The sequence below is a fragment of the Macaca thibetana genome, chromosome 1 (assembly GCF_024542745.1).
Source record: "Macaca thibetana thibetana isolate TM-01 chromosome 1, ASM2454274v1, whole genome shotgun sequence".
In the NCBI taxonomy this organism is placed as follows: Eukaryota; Metazoa; Chordata; class Mammalia; order Primates; family Cercopithecidae; genus Macaca; species Macaca thibetana.
In genome coordinates, this window is record NC_065578.1 from 45,318,995 (window position 1) to 45,343,131 (window position 24,137).

General features: G+C 38.5%; 1 protein-coding gene across 5 annotated transcripts in view; it reads right to left on the minus strand.

The window, feature by feature from the left end:
- PIK3R3 (phosphoinositide-3-kinase regulatory subunit 3) overlaps nt 1-24,137 on the minus strand; it is a 120,839-nt gene that overhangs the window by 42,165 nt on the left and 54,537 nt on the right. For all 5 annotated transcript variants that reach the window (XM_050801839.1, XM_050801809.1, XM_050801821.1 and 2 more), the window contains one exon: nt 1,112-1,220. In XM_050801839.1, the coding sequence (XP_050657796.1) occupies nt 1,112-1,194 (83 nt within the window). In that variant the 5' untranslated portion in view covers nt 1,195-1,220. The remainder of the gene's footprint in view (nt 1-1,111; nt 1,221-24,137) is intronic.

The following is a 24,137-nucleotide window of genomic DNA, read 5'->3' on the forward strand; positions in this document are numbered from 1 at the left end:
GAGGCTGAGGCAGGAGAATCACTTGAATCCAGCAGGCGGAAGTTGCAGTAAGCTGAGATCATGCCACTGCACTCCAGCCTGGGCAACAGAGTGAGACTCCATCTCAAAATAAATAAATAATGAAGATTTTCTTGTCATTTTTTCATGGGAAGAAAAGTGTTAAGACATTTATGAAATGTTCCCACACAAAATTTTTTACATGAGCATTTTTTCTGTTTTTTTTCGAGATAGTGTCTCACTCTGTCGCCCAGGCTGGAGTGCAGTGGTACTATCTCAGCTTACTGCAACCTCCACCTCCCAGGTTCTAGCAATTCTCCTGCCTCAACCTCCCAAGTAGCTGGGATTACAGGCGCATGCCAACATGCTCGGCTAATTTTCTGTATTTTAGTAGAGACAGGGTTTCACCATGTTGCCCAAGCTGGTCTCGAACTCCTGAGCTCAGGCAATCCACCCGCCTCAGCCTCCCAAAGTGCTAGGATTATAGGTGTGAGCCACCGCACCTGGCCTAAAATGGTAATCTTTAAATAAAAATTAGTAGGGCACTACAATACTTTTTTTTTTTTTTTAGATTTGGGGGGTCGGGGCCGGGAGCAGTGGCTCATGCCTGTAATCCCAGCACTTTGGGAGGCCAAGACGGGCGGATCACGAGGTCAGGAAATCAAGACCATCCTGGCGAACACGGTGAAACCCCGTCTCTACTAAAAATACAAAAAAATTAGCCGGGCGTGGTGGCAGGCGCCTGTAGTCCCAGCTTCCAGGGAGGCTGAGGCAGGAGAATGGCATGAACCCGGGAGGCGGCCGAGCTTGCAATGAGCGGAGATCGCGCCACTGCACTCCAGCCTGGGCGACAGAGCGAGACTCCGTCTCAAAAAAAAAAAAAAAAAAAAAGATTTGGGGGGTCTTACTCTGTTGCCCAGGCTAGAGTGCAACAGAGTGCTCTTTATAGCCTTGAACTCCTGGTATCACATGCTTCTTCAGTCTCACCCTCCTGAGTTGCTGGGATTATAGGCGTAAGCCACCATGCCTGGCTTAAAATGGTTTACTTTACCTACTAATTCTCAAAAATGACTTTTTAAAAAACTGCATTCAATTACAGTAGCATTCTAGTTACCTTGAAATATCCCCCCAGTACCATTCTGCATCCTGAAGAGAAACAGAACTGTCCTTCATTCCATTTGTAACTGCTGAAGTCATTGGCTTAGGTGGCTTTGGTGGAAGAGCTAGAAGAGAAATGAATATTACTCTGTAGATGTAAATTATTTTTTGTTTTCTAATTTCCTCTGAAGCAGCTCACTAACCAAGGTATATTAAGATTCTAATAATTATCAATCAAATTGAGTATTATTTTATGTTAAATGTTAGCAACAGAAGGAATCCTTTTGATTGTCTAAAAAGTGAAAATGTCAAGATATTTGGTTTTTTCCTTCTTACGAAACACCGACTTCTAAGTCTGTACAACTTCATCATCTCTCAAAAGCCAACATGCAACCCCTTTCCAAACAACTCAGTCCAAAAGCCACTAAGTGACCAACGTACAACATGAGAATTATAGTTAATAATATTGTATTATATACTGGTAATCTGCCAAGTGAGTAAATTTTAGGTATTCTTACTACCAAAAACAAAAAAGGCTAACTATGAAATGATGGGTATGTTATTAATAATTTGCTCAACTGTAATAGAATGAAGCCTCTTATTTTGGACTGGAATTACAGCTACTGATATCAACTCATGAATTTCAATGTATATAAACATAAATATGTAAATGTCTGCACACAGCATACATATATTCCCTAGCTCTGTTCCCTGAGACAGAGATTCCCTAACCCCCGGCCGCGGACTGGCACTGGTCCATGGCCTATCAGGAAAAGGGCCACACAGCAGGAAGTGAGCAGTGGGCGAGCGAGCATTACTGCCTGAGCTTCAGCATTAGATTCTCATAGAAGCACAAACCCTACTGTGAACTGCACATGCGAGAATCGAGGTTGTAATCGAACCTTTTGAAAATCGAGTTCTTTTGAAAATCAAACTAATGCCTGATGATCTGAGGTGGTACAGTTTCATCCTGAAACCAATACCCCCACCCCGACCCCACCCCAGCAATGAAACCGGTCCCTGGTGCCAAAAAGGTTGGGGACTGCTGCCCTGAGAGGTCCTGGGGGCAACAACACCCCAATATGTACACTGAGCACCTTGACCTTGCTTTCTAATACCATTCTCTACTAAAAGGAACCAGGGCTCTTTGAAGAAATGGCTGATTCCAGGGACAGAATAGAGCAAGTACCAAACGAGCCTGAACATCATCTTGTGCCAAAAAGGAAGGAAGTGCTCAAAGAATGGGAGAGGCTATGTTAAAAGAACAAAATGGTGAGCCTGAAGGGGCTGGCTCTCACTGACCAAATCTGGAACAGCTGGCCTATCAATACAAATAATAATAGTAAAGAAATATAACTCATTAAACAAAATAGGAATATATGTGTCCATGCAGATATAAATAAATAAATAAAAGAAACAAAGATCGATGAGGACCAAGATTACTATTATCTCAATATACTGTCCCACAAAATCCTAATTGCAAAAGGAAAAACAATAATAGTGAAAAAGCCTGGCAAATACCATCTTAATCAAGAATCAAGGTTAATATTAGAAATAATGGGGAAACTGTGGGCCCCAATACAATGCACTAGGAAGGATATAACATCACTTCTGTGACATCCCTGCCAAATACGCATAAACTGAATCTAATCATAAAGAAACATCAGACAAACCATGACTGAGGGGCATTCTACAAAATAACTGACCTGTAATCTTCAACAATGTACAGGTCATGAGGGTCAAGGAAAGACTGAGGAAATGTTTCAGATTGAAGAAGACGACTAAAGAATCCTGACAATTAAATGCAATGTGTAATTCTGGACTGGATCTTTTTTGCTATTAAGGACAACACTGGGACAATGGGCAAAACTTGAATGGGATCTGAGTATGACCATAGTAGTAATATAGCAATGTTAGTTTTCTGATTTTGATGGTTATATTGCGCTTCTGTAGGAAAATGTTCTTGTTTGTGGGAAATACACACAAACATGGTCATCATATGGCATCATGCTGACAACTTACTCTCAAATGATTCAAAAAAATTACGTTCTTTGAACTGTACTTGTAACTTTTTTGAGATTGTTTCTTTTTTCTTAATTTAATCAAAAAATTGTAAGCAATCTTGGGGGGAAGGAGAACAATGTGAATATTTTCCCCCAAACAGAAGTCCCTTAGTTGGCCGGGTGTGGTGGCTCACACCTGTAATCCAAGCACTTTGAGAGGCGGAGGCAGGCAGATCAACTTAGGTCAGGAGTTCGAGACCAGTCTGGCCAACATGATGAAACCCCATCTCTACTAAAAATACAAATATTAGCTGGGCATGGTGGTGCACACCTGTAATCCCAGCTACTCGGGAGGCTGAAGCAGGAGAATTGCTAGAACCCCGGAGGCAGAGGTTGCAGTGAGCCGAGATTGCACCACTGCACTCCAGCCTGGGAGACAGAGTGAGACTCTGTCTCAAAAATAAATAAATAAAGTCCCTTAGTCAACTGATTTTCAACATGGGTGTCAAGATAATTCAATGGTGTCAAGATAATTCAATGAGGGAAAGAATAGTCTTTTTAACAAATTGTTCTGGAACAAGTGGATATCCACATGCAAAAAGAATGAAGTTGGATCCCTGCCTCACACCAAAATTAACTAAAAATGGATCAAAGACCTAAATGTCAAGACCTAAAACCATAAAATTCTTACAAGAAAAAATAGGCTTAAATATTTGTGACTTTATATTAGGTAATGGTTTCTTAAATATGACACTGAAAATAACAAACAAGAAAAAAATAGATCAACTGCATCAAAATTAAAAACTTCTGTACTCCAAAGGACATCATCAAGAAAGTGAAGAGACAACCTACAGGATGGGAGAATGTTTTTGTAAGTAGAACTGATAAAATATATTTTTGTAAATATTTGTAATTGTATCTGTAAATATATTTTTGTACGTGTATCTAGAATACATAAAAGACCTCTTTTAATTCAATAAAAGACAAATGACCCAATTAAATATGGGCAAAGGATCTGAATATATATTTCTCCAAAAGACAAACAAGTAGCCAATAAGCACATGAAAAGATACTGAACATAATCAGCCAACAGAGAAATGCAAATCAAAACCACAGTGAAATACCACTTCACACCCACTAGGATGACTATAATCAAAAAGACAGATAATAACAAGTGTTGGTGAGGATGTGGAGAAATTGAAATACTCATAGACTGCTGGTGGGAATGTAAAATGATGCAGCTGCTTGGAAAACAGTCTGGCTTCCTCAAAAGGCTAAATGCAGAGTTGCCCAGCAATTTCACTCTTACATATACCCAAGAAAAAAGAAACGTATATCTACACAAGAACTTGTACAGGAATGTTCATAGTAGCATTATTTATAATGGCCCAAAAATGGAAAACAACCCAAATATCTATCAACAGATGAACAGATAAATAAAATGAGGTATATGTCCATACAACAGATTATTCGGCAATAGAAAGGAATGAGGTACTGATATATTACAACATGGACGAATCTGAAAACATTTTGCTGAGTGAAAGAAGCCTGTCATGAAAGGCCAAATATTATACAATCCCATTGTCCATAGGCAAATCTATAGAGATAGAAAGTAGATCAATGGTTGGCTAGGACTGGGGAGTAAAGGGGGAAATAGGGAGTGACTGCTATATTAAGGATTTCTTTCAGGGTAATGAAAATATTCCAAAATTGACTATCATGATGGTTGTACAACTTTGTGAAGATACTAAAAAATCACTGAATTATACAATGTGGGTAAACTGCCTGGCATGTGAATTATATATCAATAAAGCTGTTTTAAAATAAATAAATATCAGACTTCTGAAATTACTAGATGGGGGTGGATTTGCTATAATCCACACTTTTTTTCGAAGTAGCTAAATAACCATCTTGTTTGAAAAGGATTTTATGTGAATTATAAAAGTAGCTACAGTTTGAACTATAACTTAGCAAAACTTATAATTCTTCTACTTACTTAACACAAGGATTAACAGTGTAAACTTGTGCTATACAAAGCACTGCACTATAGTATGAAAAGGTACAAAGATAAGGTGTTCCCTGCACTCAAAAGAACAAATCCAGAGAGAATGACACACAGAAACACCTAACTATAATACTCATCAGAATGCAGTAAAAAGCAAATTGTAATGGAAACCCAGCAAAAGGAGTAATTGATCCCCTCTAGGGAAACTTTAAGGTCAAACACTAAGCTTCTCAAATCTAGTCCTTAGTCATTTGAGTACATGATGAACAGAGCCCAAGAACCAATGTGCTTCATTGTATCAGCAGGTGAGTTACATTCTAATCACCTTCAAATGGAGTTATGGAGACTTTTCTACATCCCTTCACTGGAGGAGCTCTATATTGAGATGAGTTGAGTTGACCAGACTGCATGAGGAAGCTGCTATTTATGGATAATGATAGTTCACAGATAGCTCTACCACCAACAAACATGTAATGACCATTTCACATCTATTACAGAGGGCTGCCTCCTTGTATCTTGCTGTTCTCAACTACAGAAATGTAAGAAGAATGAAATTTTTATAAAGGCAGTTGCTACATGAGGTTGCTAAAAGAATACAATCATAAGGTCTGAACTGAATGCAATACTGGCCTATTTCTACATTCCTACTATCTATCATCACTCCACACAGACATAGGCAAATATGTACTGAACACCTCCTATGTTCCAGAAGCTGTGAACATAGCAATGAACTAGATTAGATATATATAGTCTCCATACATATGGACTTTATAATCCAAAGGATAAATTTCAAGATAATTCATTGTTCCTAAAATTGTGAATACACTCAAATGTAGCTCTATCAAACTAAACTGAATCTTCAATCTAAATGTTTCGCCTTTCATTGGGAGTTATACCTGATGTAAATGACGAGTTGATGGGTGCTGACAAGTTGATGGGTGCAGCACACCAACATGGCACAAGTATACATATGTAACAAACCTGTCCGTTATGCACATGTACCCTAGAACTTAAAGTATAATAATAATAATAATAAAAATAATAAAGAAAAAAAGGAAAAATAAATAAATAAATAAAATAAGCATCACATTAAAAAAAAAAATGTTTTGCCTTCTCTGAGAGTTGTTCCCCACACTCCCATGTAGATTGTAGAATATACTGGGCAAATGTGAACAAAAATTTATCTCATAATAACCTCCTAATTGCATTAAGATAAGCAGATTTATATTTATCTTGTGATATTATAAATAAAGGTAAAATAATTGCAAATCATTAAGCTTTTAAGTAGTTCAAAAGGACTATCTTGAGGGAAAAACTGATTAGGATACACTAGTCATCTTTTCAACTCCTTGACAAAGTAGTTCTTGCATGAGGTGAGCACTGCAATGCTGAGTGATAAGTTAAGTGCACCTAACCAAATACCTTTTGAAATGAGTATCCATAAAATATATAGCACTTCTATTTCTATCTAGCAGACAATGAAAAATATTTATCTTTCCATTTTTAGAAACTATATTACAAGTTTGGGGTTTTTTTTTAAATTGTGAGACAGCGTCTCATTACGTTACCCAAGCTGGTCTCGATCTCCTGGCCTCAAGTAATCCTTCCGCCTTGGCCTCCCAAAGTGCTGGGATTATAGGCATGGGCCACTCATGCCTGGCCTATATTACAAGTTTTTAAATATTAGCAATGCAGAAAGATATTTTCAATTCAGTTTTAATTAATACATAGCTATATGAAGAAACATATAGACATATAGGTGTTTTAAGTGTGTGTGTATGTGTGCATATGGATATATATGCACAGAAACATATGAGAACACACAAACTGTTAATAGTGAATACAATAGGGACCAGGAACAGCAGAGAACACTGTATGTATGTATGTATGTATATTGTGTATGTTTTATATGTTTTAACACAAAAATGGTGCCAGGTGCAGTGGTGTGCACCTATAGTCCCAGCTACTTGGAGGCTGAGATGGGAGGATTGCTTGAAGCCAGTTCAAACCCACAGTGTGCTATGATCACACATATAAATGGCCACTGCACTCCAACTCATAATCCCTGCACTTTGGGAGGTTGAGGCAGGTGGATCACCTGAGGTCAGGAGTTTGAGACCAGCCTGGCCAACATGGTGAAACCCTGTCTCTACTAAAAATACAAAAATTAGCTGAGTGTGGTGGCGGGCACCTGTAATCCCAGCTACTTGGGAGGCTGAGGCAGGAGAATCACTTGACCCTGGGAGGCAGAGGTTACAGTGAGCCGAGATCGTGCCATTACACTCCAGTCTAGGCAACAAAGTGAGACTCTGTCTTAACAAAAAAAAAAAAAAAAAAAAAAAGCAACCTGATTCACACCACTATACTCTGGAAAGGCCAGGAATTGGAAGCACAATGCATCTCTGAAGGGAAGATTGAGTCATGTGGCCAGAAACAGAAGAGTTGGCTGACAATCTATAGAAAGAGCAGTTAAGTCCTCAATTCTCTTCCCCACCTGCCCAAGCAACCAGGCAACTACCCCTCCTCCACCCCAGACAAAGGTTGCCTGTCAACTCACCAGTACAGAGAAACAATTAGAAAGGCTCTGGACTCTTCATCCATGTCCCTACAAAGGACATAAACCATCATTCTGAGCAAACTATCGCAAGAACAGAAAACCAAACACCGCATGTTCTCACTCATAGGTGGGAACTGAATAATGAGAACACTTGGACACAGGGTGGGGAACATCATACACCGGGGCCTGTTGTGGGGTGGGGGGATGGGGGAGGGATAGCATTAGGAGATATACCTAATGTAAATGACAAGTTGATGGGTGCAGCACACCAACATGGCACATGTATACATATGTAACAAACCTGCACATGCACATGTACCCTAGAACTTAAAGCATAATAATAATAAAAAAGAAAGATACAGCATGCTCAGTGCTGTGTTTTAGAATGTTTAAAAAAAAAAAAAGAAAAGAAAAGAAAAGAAAAGAAAAGAAAAGAAAGGCTCTGGACTCAGGGAACACCAAGCTCAGCTGAGAATAGGTAGAGACGGGGTCTCACTGTATTGCCAAGGGTGGTCTCGAATTCCTGGGCTCAAATGATCTTCCTGCCTTGGCTTCCCAAACTGCTGGGAGTACAGGTGTGAGCCACCACACCTAGCAGGTATTCATCATCTTATCACTTCTCAGTGAAGGCCTCCAGTTAACAAGTTCCTGCCCACTCACATGGAGCTTCAACATGGATGAACATTGAAAATATTACGCTAAGTGAAATAAGCAAGTCACAAAAAGACAAGTATTATGATTCTTCTTACATGAGGCTACTAAAGTGTCAAATCCGTAGAGACAGAAAGTAGAATGCTATTGACCAAGGGCTGAGGGGAGGATGGAATGGAAGTTAGTATTTAATGGGTACAGAGTTTCAGCTGAGGAAGATGAAAAAGTTCTGGAGGTGGATGGTGGTGATGGTTGCACAACAGTATGAATGTACTTAAAGCCACAGAATTTAAACATTTTAAAATGGTTAAAAACAGCTGAGTGTGACGGCTCACGCCTACAGTCTCAGCATTCTGGGAAGCCAAGGCAGGTGTATTGCTTGAGCCCAAGAGTTCGAGACCAGCCTGGGCAACAGAGCAAGATCCCATCTCTAAAGTAAATAAATAAATACTTTAAAAGAAATAGATCAAATGGTTAAAATGATAAATTACATGTTACATATATTTACCACAACTTAAAATAAAAACACCAGACATTTGAGGAAAGCCATTACATTAAAGAAGACCAAAACAAGAAGAAACTTGGGAGTAACCAGAGAATTCAAGGGAAAAAAAACTTCACAGACACACAAAAACAGCATATCTCAGATATATAAAAGGAAAGACTGCATCTATGAAAGACAAACAAGATCTATACTAAAGTAACATTCAAAGAACAAAAGCCTTTATATATTAAAATTATTATAGAAAATTTTTTAAGTCAGTTCACAATCTGGCAGGTAAAGCTGAAATCTCCCAGGAAGTGGAACAAAAAGAGAAAGTAATGAAAAAATAGGGGAAAGATAAGAGAATCAGAGGATCAACTCAGAAGATCCAGCATCAAACTAACAGAAGTTCCAGAAAGCAGGAAGAGAAATCTTTAAAATAAGAAAAAAATTTTAAGAACTGAAGGACACACATTTCCTGAATAAAAATGCCCACAGAGTATGCCACATAATGAATGAAAAAGATCCACATCAAGATACACCCCTGTGGAATTTCACAACACTGGGGGGAAAAGAGAAGGTCCTAAAATCTATCACAAGGACCAAAAAAAAAAAAAAAAAAAAAAAAAAAGTCACAAAGGACTAAAGAATGTCTTTGGGTTGCTCAACAACACTGGAGACTAGCAACACTGAAGATAAACCTTCCAAATCTGAGGGAAAATGATTTTTTCAAGCTAGAATGATATATCCTGCCAAATTATCAATTACACATGATGGTAGAATAGATATTTTCAGATATACAAGATCTCAACCAATTCATCTCTCAGCAACCCTTCTTAGGAAGCTACTAAATGATGTGCTCCACCAAAATGAAGAAATAAACTAGGAAAGCAGGTGGTATAAAATGCAGGAAAATGGATGCCAACACCGGAGAGAAGCAATGGCAATGCCCAGCATAATGCTGAATGCAGTACCAGGATGACAGCTGAAAACAGTTAGAATTCAAACAGGAAGATGAAGGGCAGTTTAGAGGGTATGTTTAAGAAAAGAATGGAAATGGTAAATTATCTGATGTTTAACCATACTGTGATGAATTTTATGGTTCGGTCATACGGTTCTGTCAGAATCATACAATTCTGTCTTTAAATTTATATATATATAAAAAAGGAAATGTGGCCAGGTATGGTGGCTCACACCTGTAATCCCAGCACTTTGAGAGGCCGAGGCAGGTAGATCACAAGGTCAGGAGTTCGAGACCAGTCTGGCCAATATGGTGAAACCCCATCTCTACTAAAAATGTATAAAAAATTAGCCAAATATGGTGCCATGCACCTGTAGTCCCAGCTACTTGGGAGGCTGAGGCAGGAGAATAGCTTGAACCCAGGAGGTGGAGGTTGCACTGAACCAAGATCGCGCCACTGCACTCCAGCCTAGGCGACAGAGTGAGACTCCGTCTCAAAAAAAAAAAAAAAAAAAAAAGGATGCAATCATAATATACTAATGGCTTAGCTGTGAACACTGCACGTAATAATAGTGTAAATATTGGAAGATAATTTAAGAAAGTTATAATTGTGATATAAATACACTGGAAAATGCATAGAAGGAAACAGTGTATGGCATAAGAGAATAAGAGAAGTAAATCGCTATCTTTCTTAGAAGGAATAAATGACATCAAAAGGTGAAAAATTATAAATAGCAGTATTACCATATTACAAAAAATAGGGAGGTAAACACCAGAAGAAAAGGCCAGAAGAGTTAAGTGTTGCCCCTGGGGGCTAGAAAGTGGCAGAAGAGAGGGTAGGACAGGCAACTGATGATTTTGTACTATAAACCTTGTAGTACTTTTTGACTTTTTAAACTATAAACCCATATTGCTTTAAGATAAAAATCAAAAGAAACCTAGCGTTTCTTCTGATTCTACCACTTAAACTAGACTTGGTAAATTATCTCACCTGTCTGAGCCTTAAGTTCCATGCTATGTTGAATCCAACTTGTACAGGCTAGTGAGAGCTGATTGTTGTATTTTCAGGAATTTTGCAAGCTGCTATTCTATACACTTTTTTTTTTTGAGATGGAGTCTCCCTCTATTGCCCAGGATGGAGTGCAGTGGTGCAATCTCAGCTCACTGCAACCTCTACCTCCTAGGTTCAGGCGATTCTCCTCCCTCAGCCTCCCGGGTAGCTGGAACTACAGGCACATGCCACCATGCCTGGCTAGTTTTTTTTGTATTTTTAGTAAAGACAGGGTTTCACCATATTGGTCAGGCTGGTGTCGAACTCCTGACCTCATGATCCGCCTGCCTTGGCCTCCCAAAGTGTTGGGATTACAGGTATGAGCCACCGTGCCCAGCCTCTACACAGTCATTATTAAATACTAAATCATATAAGTTCACAATTAAATTATATTAAAAATAAAGTTTAAAAATGCTTAAACCTCATTACTTCATTAATACTGTATTTATGCTTATAAGAAACATCTATTGTATTTATATAATGGAAATACTGTGTGCTACTGAGGATTTCTTTCAAATTCTGCATTCAGTATGTCAGTCACACTAGTAGATTGAAATCAGCCACAGTGGGAGTATTTATATTTTGGAAATCAGCAAATACTACAAATCAGAGAGCTTGATTTATTGTGGTATTGATGATTTGCCTGGGGTTAGCAAACTATGGCCCTCTGCCTGTTTTCCAAGGCGCAAAAAATAGTTTTTACTTTTTTTATTATTTTGAGATGAGGGTCTCACTATGTTGCCCAGGCTGGTCTCAAACTCCTGGGTTCAAGTCATCTTCTTGCCTCACCCTCCTGAGTAGCTGTGGAACTAAAGGCGTGCACCACTGTGATCAGCGTTTTTACTTTTTTTTTTTTTTTTTTTTTTTTGAGACAGAGTCTCACTCTGTTACCCAGACTGGAGTGCAGTGGTACAATCTCGGCTTACTGCAACCTCCACCTCCCAGATTCAAGCGATTCTCCTGCCTCAGCCTCTCGAGCAGCTGGGACTACAGGCACGGGCTATCACACCCAGCTAATTTCTGTATTTGTAGTAAAGACGGGGTTTCCCCATGTTGGCCAGGCTGGTCTTGAACTCCTGACTTAAGTGATCCACCTGCCTTGGCCTCCCAAAGCGCTGGGATTACACGTATGAGCCACCACGCCTGGCCCGGTTTTACATTTTTAAATGGTTATAAACACACACACACACACACACACACACACACACACACACACACACACACACACGAAAGATCACTTGTGGCCTGCAAAGCCTAAAGTATTTACTATATGGCTCTTTACAGAAAAAATATGTCAATTCCAGATCTAGACTTAAGGAAATGATAGAGAAAATATTAATTCATTGTAATAATCTCCACTCTTCTGAATTCTATGGCTGCAGCTTTAGTGCAACAAGCAAATTTGAGGGTATTCAAAACCAAATACATACAATCATACCTCAGTATCCTCATAGGATTGGTTCCAGGATCCCTGCAGTTACCAAAATCCAAGGATACTCAAGTCCATTTTATAAAATGACACAGTATTTGCATACAGCTTATGCACATCCTCCTATATACTTTAAGTCATCTCTAGATTACTTGTATCTAATACAATGTAAATGCTATGTAAAGAATTGTTATACTGTATTTTTATTTGTATTATTTTTGTTGTTATATTGTTAATTTTATTGGTTTTTTCACACACACCCTGTATCCACAGTTGTTTGTTATTTCAATTCGAGAATGCAGAATCTGTGAATAGAGAGGGCCCACCGCATTTCCTCACCTGTTCCTATCCACCCTATCCTGATAAAAGGCACCACTATGCATTTGTCAAAACTCAAAGAACTGTACACCAAAGAGTATAAACTTTACTGTATGTAAATTTTAGAGTATTTTTTTAATCAGCTGTATGTATAACATCTTAAATGAAGATGCCTTAGCCCAACGGCCTACAGATTCTGATTCCATTGATCCAGAATGAGACCTGGGTAACTATGTTTTTTTAAAAAGGCAATTGGTAATTCTGATATAAAACTAGAATGAGAACCACATTCCTAACCCCACAAAGGTACTCCTTGACCTCTCTACTTTTTTTTTTTTTTTTTTGAGACGGAGTCTCGCTCTGTCGCCCAGGCTGGAGTGCAGTAGTGCTATCTCGACTCACTGCCAACCTCCGCCTCCCAGGTTGAAGCGATTTTGCCTCAGCCTCCCGAGTTAGCTGGTACTACAGGCACGGGCCACCACACCCAGCTAATTTTTTGTATTTTTAGTAGAGACGGGATTTCACCGTGTTAGACAGGCTGGTCTCGATCTCCTGAACTCGTGATCCGCCCACCTTGCCCTCTCAAAGTGCTGGGATTACAGGAGTCAGCCACCACACTTGGCCCTCTCTCTACATCTTTACCACTTACTCCAGTAATCCCAATTCTTTCACCTCAATGAGACCTCCAATTTACAGCAATGCTACCACTGTTCTTTCACCTCAGTAAGACCTCTAATTTCTCAAACTTAGTACTTTCTTTCTATCCCATACTGGTCTTCATTATCCCTCTCTCTCAACTAATACTATCGTCTCTTTTGCTCTCTTATCCTCCCACTGTACCTGTCTGGCAAGACCCCGACCATAGCTCAATCCGTTTTCATGCTTTTTCTGCTCTCTCTCTCTAGGCTAATAAAGAGGAAAAAAGTTACATCATCTTCAATTGGTTTCACTAATAATGGTCTCCAACCATAAGTGGACCCTCAAAACAATCCAAAAATCTTACCCTAAATTTACCTCCCTCCCATTCTTCACTACAAGCTATTTCAAACATCATATTCTACCTCCCTGAACCAGCCCTAAGTAACATATGTAGAACCAAAAACGGCAAACATAAAAGTATTATTCTTGTGTTAGGAAAAAGTCCCCAGAACTCCCAGCTTAATTAGCTGGTACTGGTAGTTTAGTATAACTAGAGATCATAAGCTAGCAGATCAGAATCTGCCTTTAAGTTTCATTAGGAAGAACTAGACACTATTACTAATTCATGTTTCTGTTTTGCAGTTAACTCATTTAAGCTATATTTTGGTCAATCAGCTGAAAAGAAATACTGTAAGGGATTTGCAATGCCCCCTAATATCTCCTTCTCTTTGTCAACTTCTCACATTTGCTTTCCAAAAAATTCTTAATATTTACCTTCCAAATAGTAAATGCGATCTCCTACACATATCTTTGACATGAAAATGCTCAGTTTAAGAAAAACGGTTCAGTCACATAAATCTTTGCTATATAGTATTGAGGGCATTTAAATACTAAGAACATAAATTATTCTGTTAAATGTTGTCAGCCAGGTGTGGTGGCTCATGCATGTAATCCTAGCACTTTGGGAGGCTGAGGTGGGCAGATCACTTGACTCCAGGAGGTTAAGACCAGCCTAGGCAAATTAGCCGAGCGTGGTGGCAGGTGCCTGTAATCCCAGCTATTTGGGAGGCTGAGGCAGGAGAATCGCTTGAACCCAGGAGGCAGAGTTTGCAGTGAGCCAAGATCATGCCACTGCACTCCAGTCTGGGTGACAGAGTGAGACTCCGTCTCAAAAAAAAAAAAAAAAAAAAAAAAAAGAACCAGCCTGGGCAACACATGGAGAAACTGTCTCTACAAAAAAATACAGCAATCAGCCGGGTATGGTGGTGTGTGCCTGTAGTCCCAGCTGTTTGGGAAGCTGAGGTGAGAGGATCACCTGAGCCCAGGAAGTCAAGGCTGCAGTGAGCCAAGATTGTACCACTGCACTCCAACCTGGGCAACAGAGTGAGACCCTGTCTCAAAAAAAAACAAAAAAAAGTGTCGAAAATGAACGATGTTATCAAAGACACAAAACAAACCTAAAATATTCCATCAGATAATAAATTCTGACTATCTGTTAAAGAACCAAGAAACAAGAAAAAAATCCCAAAGATATCTATTTGTGATAACTAGATATTATAAAAGGTTCAAACTACAAAATAAAACAAAATAATTTCATAATACATATTTCCTAAAATTCACAAATCTATTTCATTTTAGAGGAACAAAAGATGAAGAGAATTAGAACTATCTTGGATGTTAGCATATAATCTTAGGTGCAGAATAATGCTTAGGAAAAAAAGACTAGTTAATCAAGCTAACCAAGGGGAAAACATTTATTTTAATTAAATCTTCAACTTTTTGAAAGCCTAAAAATAAAATTATGGAAACAGGAGGAGAGAGAAAAGACAAAAAACATTTCATCTTTCTAAAAGGGAAAAAACTGACAGCTTTTATCAAGTTCATTTTAAAAGACAATGATTATACAAAATTTCCCCCCAGCATCCGTAAGCTGCCACATCCAAATCCAAACTTCACTATTTGGCATCCAGCATTGAATTACAGAACAACTTTGCTCATGCATGGACAAATGCTATTTTTCCCCAGCGGAATGATTTCTCTGAAGTGTGCTCATTAGTAACACTAACCCCTTCCTATGCCCCAACAACCAACTGCTTTGTGAGCTAAATCCCAATCCCAAATCAGACATTGTTGGCAAAACTAATCTCTGAATGAAAACGGTACAACAGTCAATCACAACATAGAATTTGGATTGTATGTTACTGACGCTGAGACAGAAAACTGTGCCATTTCCAGCAGGTAGTTTTAGTTGAGTTTCTTGGCTCAGCAAAATTGAAGGATGATTTTATTTTTCGAGACACATATGATATTTTCATAAAATTATAGTACTCATTTCTCTCTGAAAACACATTTTAAAAAACTGTTTCACAATCAAAATAAACAATTACTTCAACAACTAGAGGGTGGCGATTCCTCAAAGACCTAAAGGCAGAAATACTATTTGACCCAGTAATCTCATTACTCGGTATACACCAAAAAGAATACAAATCATACTATTATTAAGATACATGCATGTGTATGTTCATTGCAGCACTATTCACAATAGCAAAGGCACAAAATCAACCTAAATGCCCAATCCATGATAGACTGGATAAAGAAAATATGGTATATACACAGCATGGAATACTATGCAGCCATAAAAAGGAACAAGATAATGTCCTTTGCAGGGACATGGATGGAGTTAGAAGCCATTATCCTCAGCAAACTAACTTTGAGAGGCCGAGGCAGGAGGATCGCAGGAACAGAAAACCAAACACTGCATATCCTCACTTATAAGTGGGAACTACATGATGAGAAAACATGGACACATGGCAGGGAACACCACAAACTGGGGCCTGTCGGGGGGTGGTCGGGGGAGAGAGAGCATCAGGCGGAATAGCTAATGGATGCTGGGCTTAATACCTAGGTGATGGGATGATCTGTGTAGCAAATCACCCTGGCACATGTTTACTTATGTAACAAAAATGCACATCCTGCACACGTACCCCTGAACTTAAAAGTAGAAGTAAAAAAACAATTAGAAGGGAAAACAATTAATTAAAAGTTAAAGGTTGACACATTTAGGTTGATATATTAGGTTGATACATTAATGTGATTCTCCCTCTATACCTCTTTCCAAGTTGGAGACAGTTTCTTCAAGATTTCATTTTGATACCACCCACTCATATGATATAATTTGGGTAAGTAGTTTCTTCAGTTAAAGTTAATTGCTTTGAAGACTTCCCCAAATGCTGTTGATAATAATAATAAATTTCCTCCTGATAGCAATGAATTATACATATATTTTTATTTTTATGGAGACAAGGTCTCGCTATGTTACCCAGGATGGTCTCAAACTCCTGGACTCAAATCATCCTCCTGCCTCGGCCTCCTAAAGCACTGGGATTGCAGGCGTGAGCCACTGCGCCCGACACAATGGATTAAATATATGTTCTAGGGCTTCTCCAGCTGGAGTACAGAATGAGTGGGCATGCATAAGTTTTACATTTATTTCATTCAAATAAATACTATATTTGTTTCTTAGCATTGCTCACAAACACACAGATGAAATTAAATCTTTTTTTTAAAAAAACCTATCCTTTTCACACACTACTAATCATTGGTGAGTAAAAACCACCAAAGTAAAATCTCCTGGCTGTCAGGTAACCTAGCAGAGTAACTTTGAACAATCTGTTTTATTTATCTGTAAAATGGTTGATTATATCACCATAGTCTCTCTCATCTCTAATTTTTATGGACTTTTATATTCAGTCATCTGAAAGACAGTATACTAGGCAGATTTCACTGAAATACCAGAAATTTCATTAATATTCTGCTGGGTGCCATAAGTCATTCCTCACTGGTAAGCTACATTAAATTAGAATCTAACAAAGTATTTCTGTGTGTTCTTAAAAAGAATAACCAGAACAAAAAAATAGCATTAATATATTTTTAGAAGGCAGTAATAAAACTGGCCAGGTGCAGTGGCTCACGTCTGTAATCACTTAGGGAGACAGGTAGGCAGATCACTTGAGGTCAACAGTCCAGAGAGCAGCCTGGCCAACACGGTGTAATCCCAGCTACTTGGAAGGCTGAGGTGGGAAGATCACTTGAACCTGGGAGGCAGAGGTTGCAGTGAGCGCAGATCACGTCACTGCACTCCATCCTGGGCAACAGAGTGAGACTCTGTCTTTAAAAAAAAAAAAAAGAAGAAGAAGAAGTCAATAACAAAACTGAAGAAAACTAGGATCAGATAAGTATTCAGGGAACTTCTCAACTCATTCTGTGAGGCCAGTATTCCCCTGATACCAAAACCAGAAAAAGAAAAAAACAAAAAACAAAAAACAAAACAAAACAAAAGGAAAAACCTACAGGCCAATATCCCTTATGAACACAGACACAAAAATCCTCAACAAAATACTAGCAAACCAACTCCAGCAACATATAAACAGGATTATATATCATGACCAAGTGAGATTTGTTTCCAGGAATGCAAGATTGGCTCAACAAACAAAAATCAATCAAGGTAACACACCATATTAACAGAATAAAGGACAAAGACCAGCATAATCATCTCAACAGATGCAGAAAAATCATGTGACAAAATTAAACACCCTACCAGGTGCAGTAGCTCACATCTATAATCCTAGTACTTTGGGAGGTCACGGCGAGAGGATACCTTGAGGCCAAGAGTTCAAGACCAGCCTGGTCAACATTGTGAGACCCTGCCTCCAAAAAAATATATAATTCAAAAATTAAACACCTACTTATGATAAAAATACTCAAAAACTAGGATTAAAGGGAATTCCTCACCTGATAAAGAGTATCTACAGAAAACCCACAGCTAGCATCATAATTCATGGTGACAAACTGAATGTTTTCCCCTACAATCAAAAACAGCACAAGGATGTCTGCTCTTACCACGTCTATTCAACACTGTAATTAAGATTCTAGCTAGGGGCTGGGCATGGTGGCTCACGCCTGTAATCCCAGCACTTTGGGAGGCCGAGGCAGGTGGATCACCTGAGGTCAGGAGTTCAAGACCATCCCGGCCAACACGGTGAAACCCTGTCTCTACTAAAAATACAAAAATGAGCTGGGCATGGTGGCACACAACTGTAGTCCCAGCTACTCGAGAGGCTGAGGCAGAAGACTCACTTGAACCCAGGAGGTGAAGGCTGCAGTGAGCCGAGATCACACGATTGCACTCCAGCCAGGGCAACAAGAGCGAAACTCCATCTCAAAAAAAATTAAAAAAAAAAAAAAAAAAAGATTCTAGCCAGGGCTATTAGGGAAGTAAAATAAATAAAAGGCATCCAGAGAGAGAAAAGGAAAATGACGATCTCTATTTGCATACTCAATCATAAGAAATACTCAAAAAACTACTAAAGCTAATAAAAGAGTTCAAACAAGGTTGCAGAATACAAGATGAATATACAAAAATCAAGAGTATTTCTACACACTAGCAATGAACAATCCAAAAATGAAATTAAAAAAACAATTCCATTCCAACAAGCACATAAAAAAGATACTCAGCATCATCAGTCATTAGGAAAATGCAAATCAAAACCACAGTGACATACTACCTCACATCCACTAGGATAGCTGTAATCAAAAGGATATATAACAAGTCTTGGTGACGATGTGGAAAAAGTGAAACCATAATACACTGCTGTCAGGAAAGTAAATATGACCCAGTAATTCTACTCCTAGGTGTATATGCAACAGAACTAAAAACTAAGTTCACATAAAAACTTGCAATGAATGTTCATGGCAGCATTATTCAAAATAGCTAAAGGTGGAAACAACCCAAATATCCATTAACTGGTGAATGGATAAACAAATATTCAGAGTGGAATATTGTTTAGCCATAAAAAGGAATGAAGTACTGATACATACCACAATTGAATAAACCTTGAAAACATTATGCTAAGTGAAAGAAGTCAAACACAAAAGGCCATATACCATGTCATTCCATTTCCATGAAATGTGCAGAATAGGCAAACTTACAGAGACAGAAAGTAGATTAACAGTTGCCACAGACTGGGGCTAAGAAGAATGGGGAGTGACTTTTTTTTGAGACAGGATCTTGCTCACCCACCCAGGCTGGAGTGCAGTGGCACTATCATAGCTGACAACCTCAAACTACTGACTTCAAGTGATCCTCTCACATTGACCTACCAAGTAGCTGGGACTACAGGCGCACGACACCATGCTTAGCTAATTTTTTTTTAAAATTTTTGTAGAGACAGGGTCTCGCTATACTGCCCAAGCTGGTCTTGAACTCCTGGCCCCAACTGATCCTCCCACCTCAGTCTCCCAGAGCTGGGATTATGGGCATGAGCCACCCCACCCAGCCGACAGTGACTCTTAATAGTTACAGGACTTCTTTTGGGGTGATAAGAATGTTCTGGAATAAGACAGTTGTAATAGTTGCACAACTATGCGACTATACTAAAAACCACTGATGTGGTTAAAAACACTTTTAAAAGGTGGATATACGGCATGTGAATTATATCATAACAGAAAAAGTAGTCAAACAAAGGTACTTTCAAAATTCTACCTAATTTAAAACAGAATTTTATCAGACCTTTTTAAGTTGTAATAAAACACAAAAGTACATACACAAAGACAATCACAGAGGGAATTAGATGTTTCAATTCAGGACTTACTTTCAACCAAGTACAATTTTTTATATGACAGAAAAACTACCTGGTTCTAAATCTCTGGCTGCTCCTTTTTAGACTCCTTGGAATGCAAGGTTGATTTTCCCTCAGGCTTTTCTTCCTCCACCACTGCTTTTTACCCCTCCCAAATTCCCTTATTTTCCCCCAGGGGTTCCATCTCCTAACATATTTCGTATCTGTATGAACTTTATACAGGAGGAATCTTTCCACAGCATTTCATTCTGCATTACATTTTTAGATTAATTTATGTTGATACAAGTAGGTATTTTTATTTTCTCACCTCTACCATTACATGAATACTCTATATTAATTTCTTCATTCTCTTAATGATGGACATTTGAGCTGTTTCTAGTTTTCTGTTTTTACGAACAATGTTGCTATGAACTTAATGGTACTTGTCCCGGGTACAAACTCTTGTTCATCTTCTACAGTTTCCCTAGGGTATATACTTTACTAGATATTGCTAAGTTCCTCTCTACAATGAGGTTCTAGTTGATATTCCACTGTCCACATAAGTATATGAGAGTTTTCCTTATTCTACATCCTCACCAAAATGGTGAGTGTAAAATATTATTCCACTGAAGTTTTAATTTGCATTTCCATGGCTACTAAAGAGGTTGAACACCTTTTCATATCTGCAGGACATTTGTATTTCGTCTTCTATGAACTTCCAATCTATTGTCTTATTATTACTACTGGTTGGTAAAATATTCTTCATATATCCTGATTATTAATCCTTTTTAGTTATTTTTTCTGCAAATATTTTCTCCCAGATGATGGGGTATCTTTCTATCTCATGCTGAATTTCAGTAACTGTATATTTTTTATTTTAATCTAGACATATTTATCAATCTTTTTCTTTTACAGTTCAAATTTCAAGTCTTATTGAAGAAATCCTTTCTACCCTCCCTGCCCTAATATCATAAAAGCATTCTCCCACTTTTTTCTAAAAGTTTTACTTTTCACATTAACATCTCTAATTATCAGGTACATTTTTTAATATGGTAAGTAGAAACCTCATTTTATTTTCCATATAAATAACCAATTGTTCCATTATCATTCACTGTTTAGTCAGTCCATCATCTCCTTACTCATCTTCAACACTCACTGTCATGTATTAAGTTTCTTTATATTCAGGGGTTCTGTTTCTGGGCTCTTTATTCTTCACAGAGGTTGGTCTATCCTGTGTCAATACCACATTGCCTTAAATATTAACAATATTGGCTTTATAAATAACGCTGTGTAAAAGACTAAGTGTGCCTTCCTAATTTTTCTTGGCAGTTTCCTCTTCTTTATAAATTTTAGAGCTTGTCAAGTTATATGAAATACCCTGTCATTATATTAAACAGAAGTGCACTGAACTTACAAATTAATTTGGAAAGAATTGACATGTTTATGTCACTGGGTCTTCCTATCAGTTAATATGATATCCCAATTAGATCTTCTCATGTCTTTTAATGGAAATTGTATAATTCTCACCATAAAAGGTCATGTGCATCTTTTGTTGATTTTGTTCACTGGTACTTTTCAATTGTTGTCCTTGTAGCTATTACTGCTATAATGAATATCTTTTTTAAAATATATTTTGTAGGCCAGGAACTGTGGCTCATGCACGTAATCCTAGCACTTTGGGAGGCTGAGGTAGGCAGAACACTTGGGGCTAGGAGTTTAAGACTAGCCTAGTCAACGTGTCGAAACACTGTCTCTACTAAAAATACAAAAATTAGCTGGGTGTGGTGGCACATCTGTAATCCCAGCTACTTGGGTGACTGAGGCACGAAGAATAGCTTGAACCCAGAAGGCAGAGGTTGCAGCAAGCTGAGATCACACCACTGCCCTCCAGCCTGGGCAACAGAGCGAAACTCCGTCTCAAAAAAAAAAAAATTTGTGAAAACATCCCAAGTGGGCTGGGCATGGTGGCTCACGCCTGTAATCCCAGCACTTTGGGAGGCTGAGGTGGGCGGATCACGAGGTCAAGAGATGGAGACCATCCTGGCCACACATGGTGAAACCCCGTCTCTACTAAAAATACAAAAAAAGTAACTGGGTGTGGTGGCATACACCTGTAGTCCCAGCTACTCAGGAGGCTGAGGGAGGCTGAGGCAGGAGAATCACTTGAATCTGGAGACGGAGGTTGCAGTGAGCCGAGATCACGCCACTGCACTCCAGCCTGGCAACAGAGTGAGACTCTGTCTCAAAAAAGCAAACAAACAACAACAACAAAAAACCCAAGTGTCCATCAACAGATAACTGAATAAACAAAATGTGGTCTGTATGTACAATGCAGTATTATTCAGTCATAAAAATGAGTAAAGTTCTGATACATGCTACAATATGGATGAACACCAACATTATACTAAATGAAATACGAAGACACAAAAGGACAAATATTGTATGATTCCATTTATATGAAATAGCTAGAATAGGCAAATTCATAGAGAAAGAAAGTTGAATAGAATTTACCAGGAGCTGAGAGTGAGGGGAGAATGAGTGAGTCATTGCTTAATGGTTATAGAGTTTCTATATGGAAGATGAATATAGCTGCACAACATTGTAAATGTAATTATTGCCACTGAATTGTACACTTAAAACAGTTAAAATGAAAAATTTTGTCATATATATTTTATAATTAAAAAAAAATTAACAATGTAATGCACCAAAACATTGAATTGTATACTTAAAACTGGTGATTTGTATGGTTATGTGAATTATATCTCAATAAAGCTTTTTTAAAATTACATTTGTTATCTGCTACTTGTATAATGGAATCCAACTGTATAGTGGTCTTGGATCCAACAACCGTATTTCATATATATCAGCAAATTATCTTTTGCTTTTTAAGCAGTATTCATCTTAGAATAACCCATTAAATACTTAAATGAGAATGACAATGTTTCTTCTTTTTCTTGATTCAGGAAGAATTTATCTAAAGTTATGAGTGTCTATAAATGTTTGGTAGAACTCATTTATAAATCTATATGGGCCTGATTAAGATGGCTACTAAAAGAAAAAAGAAAAGAAGAGAACAAGTGTTGGCAAGGAAGTGGAGTAACTGGAACCCTTGAGCACTGTTGGTGAGATTGTAAAATGGGGCAACTGCTATGGAAAACGGTATGGAGGTTCCCCAAAAAATGTTTTTAAAAATACCACACAATACAGCAATCCTTCTTATTCTGGGTATACATCTAAAAAAAAAAAAACAAAACTGAAAGCAGAGTCTCAAAGAGACATTATACTAGCAGACCCATGTTCACAGTAGCACTATTCACAATAGCTAAGAGTTGGAAGCAACCCAAAGTCTATCAACAGATTAATGGATAAACAAAATGTAGTATATACATAAATGGAATATTATTCAGCCTTAAAAAGGAAGAAAATCCCTTCATATGCTACAACTGAACCCTGAAGACATTATACTGAGTGAAATAAGCCAAAGACAAATATTACATGATCCCACTTACTTATACGAGGTATCTAAAGTAGACAAAATCATAGAAACAAAGTAAAGGTTGGTTACCAGGGGTTGGGCAATAGGGGAAAAGACTGGTAGCTGTTTAATGGGTACAGAGTTTCAGATTTGCAAGATGAGATCTGGAGATCTGCTTCAAAACAATGTTAATATGCTTAATACCACTCAACAGTACACTTGAAAGTGCTTATGATGGGCCAGGTGCGGTGGCTCATGCTTGTAATCCTAGCACTTGGGGAAGGCAGATTGCCTGAGCTCCGGAGTTCGAGACCAGCCTGAGAAACATGGTGAAACCCCGTCTTTACTAAAATACAAAAAATTAGCCGGGTGTGGTGGCAGGCGCCTATAATCCCAGCTACTCAGGAGGCTGAGGCACGAGAATTGCTTGAACCCAGGAGGTGGAGGTTGCATGAGCTGAGACTGTGCCACTGCACTCCAGCCTGTGCAACAAAGTAAAAGTCTCTGTCTAAAAAAAAAAAAAAAAAAAAAAAAAAAAAAAGCCAGGAGTGGTGGCTCACGCCTATAATCCCAGCACTTTGGGAAGCTGAGGCAAGTGGCTCACCTGAGGTCAGAAGCTCGAGACCAGCCTGGCCAACGTGGTGAAGTCTCATCTCTACCAAAAATACAAAAAATTACCCAGGCATGGTGGCTGATGCCTGTTATCCCAGCTACTTGGGAGGCTAAGGCAGGAGAATTGCTTGAACTCGGGAGGTGGAGATTGCAGTGAGCTGAGATCGCTCCATTGCACTCCAGCCTGGGCAACAAGAGCGAGACTCTGCCTCAAAAAAAAAAAAAGTTTATCATGGTATT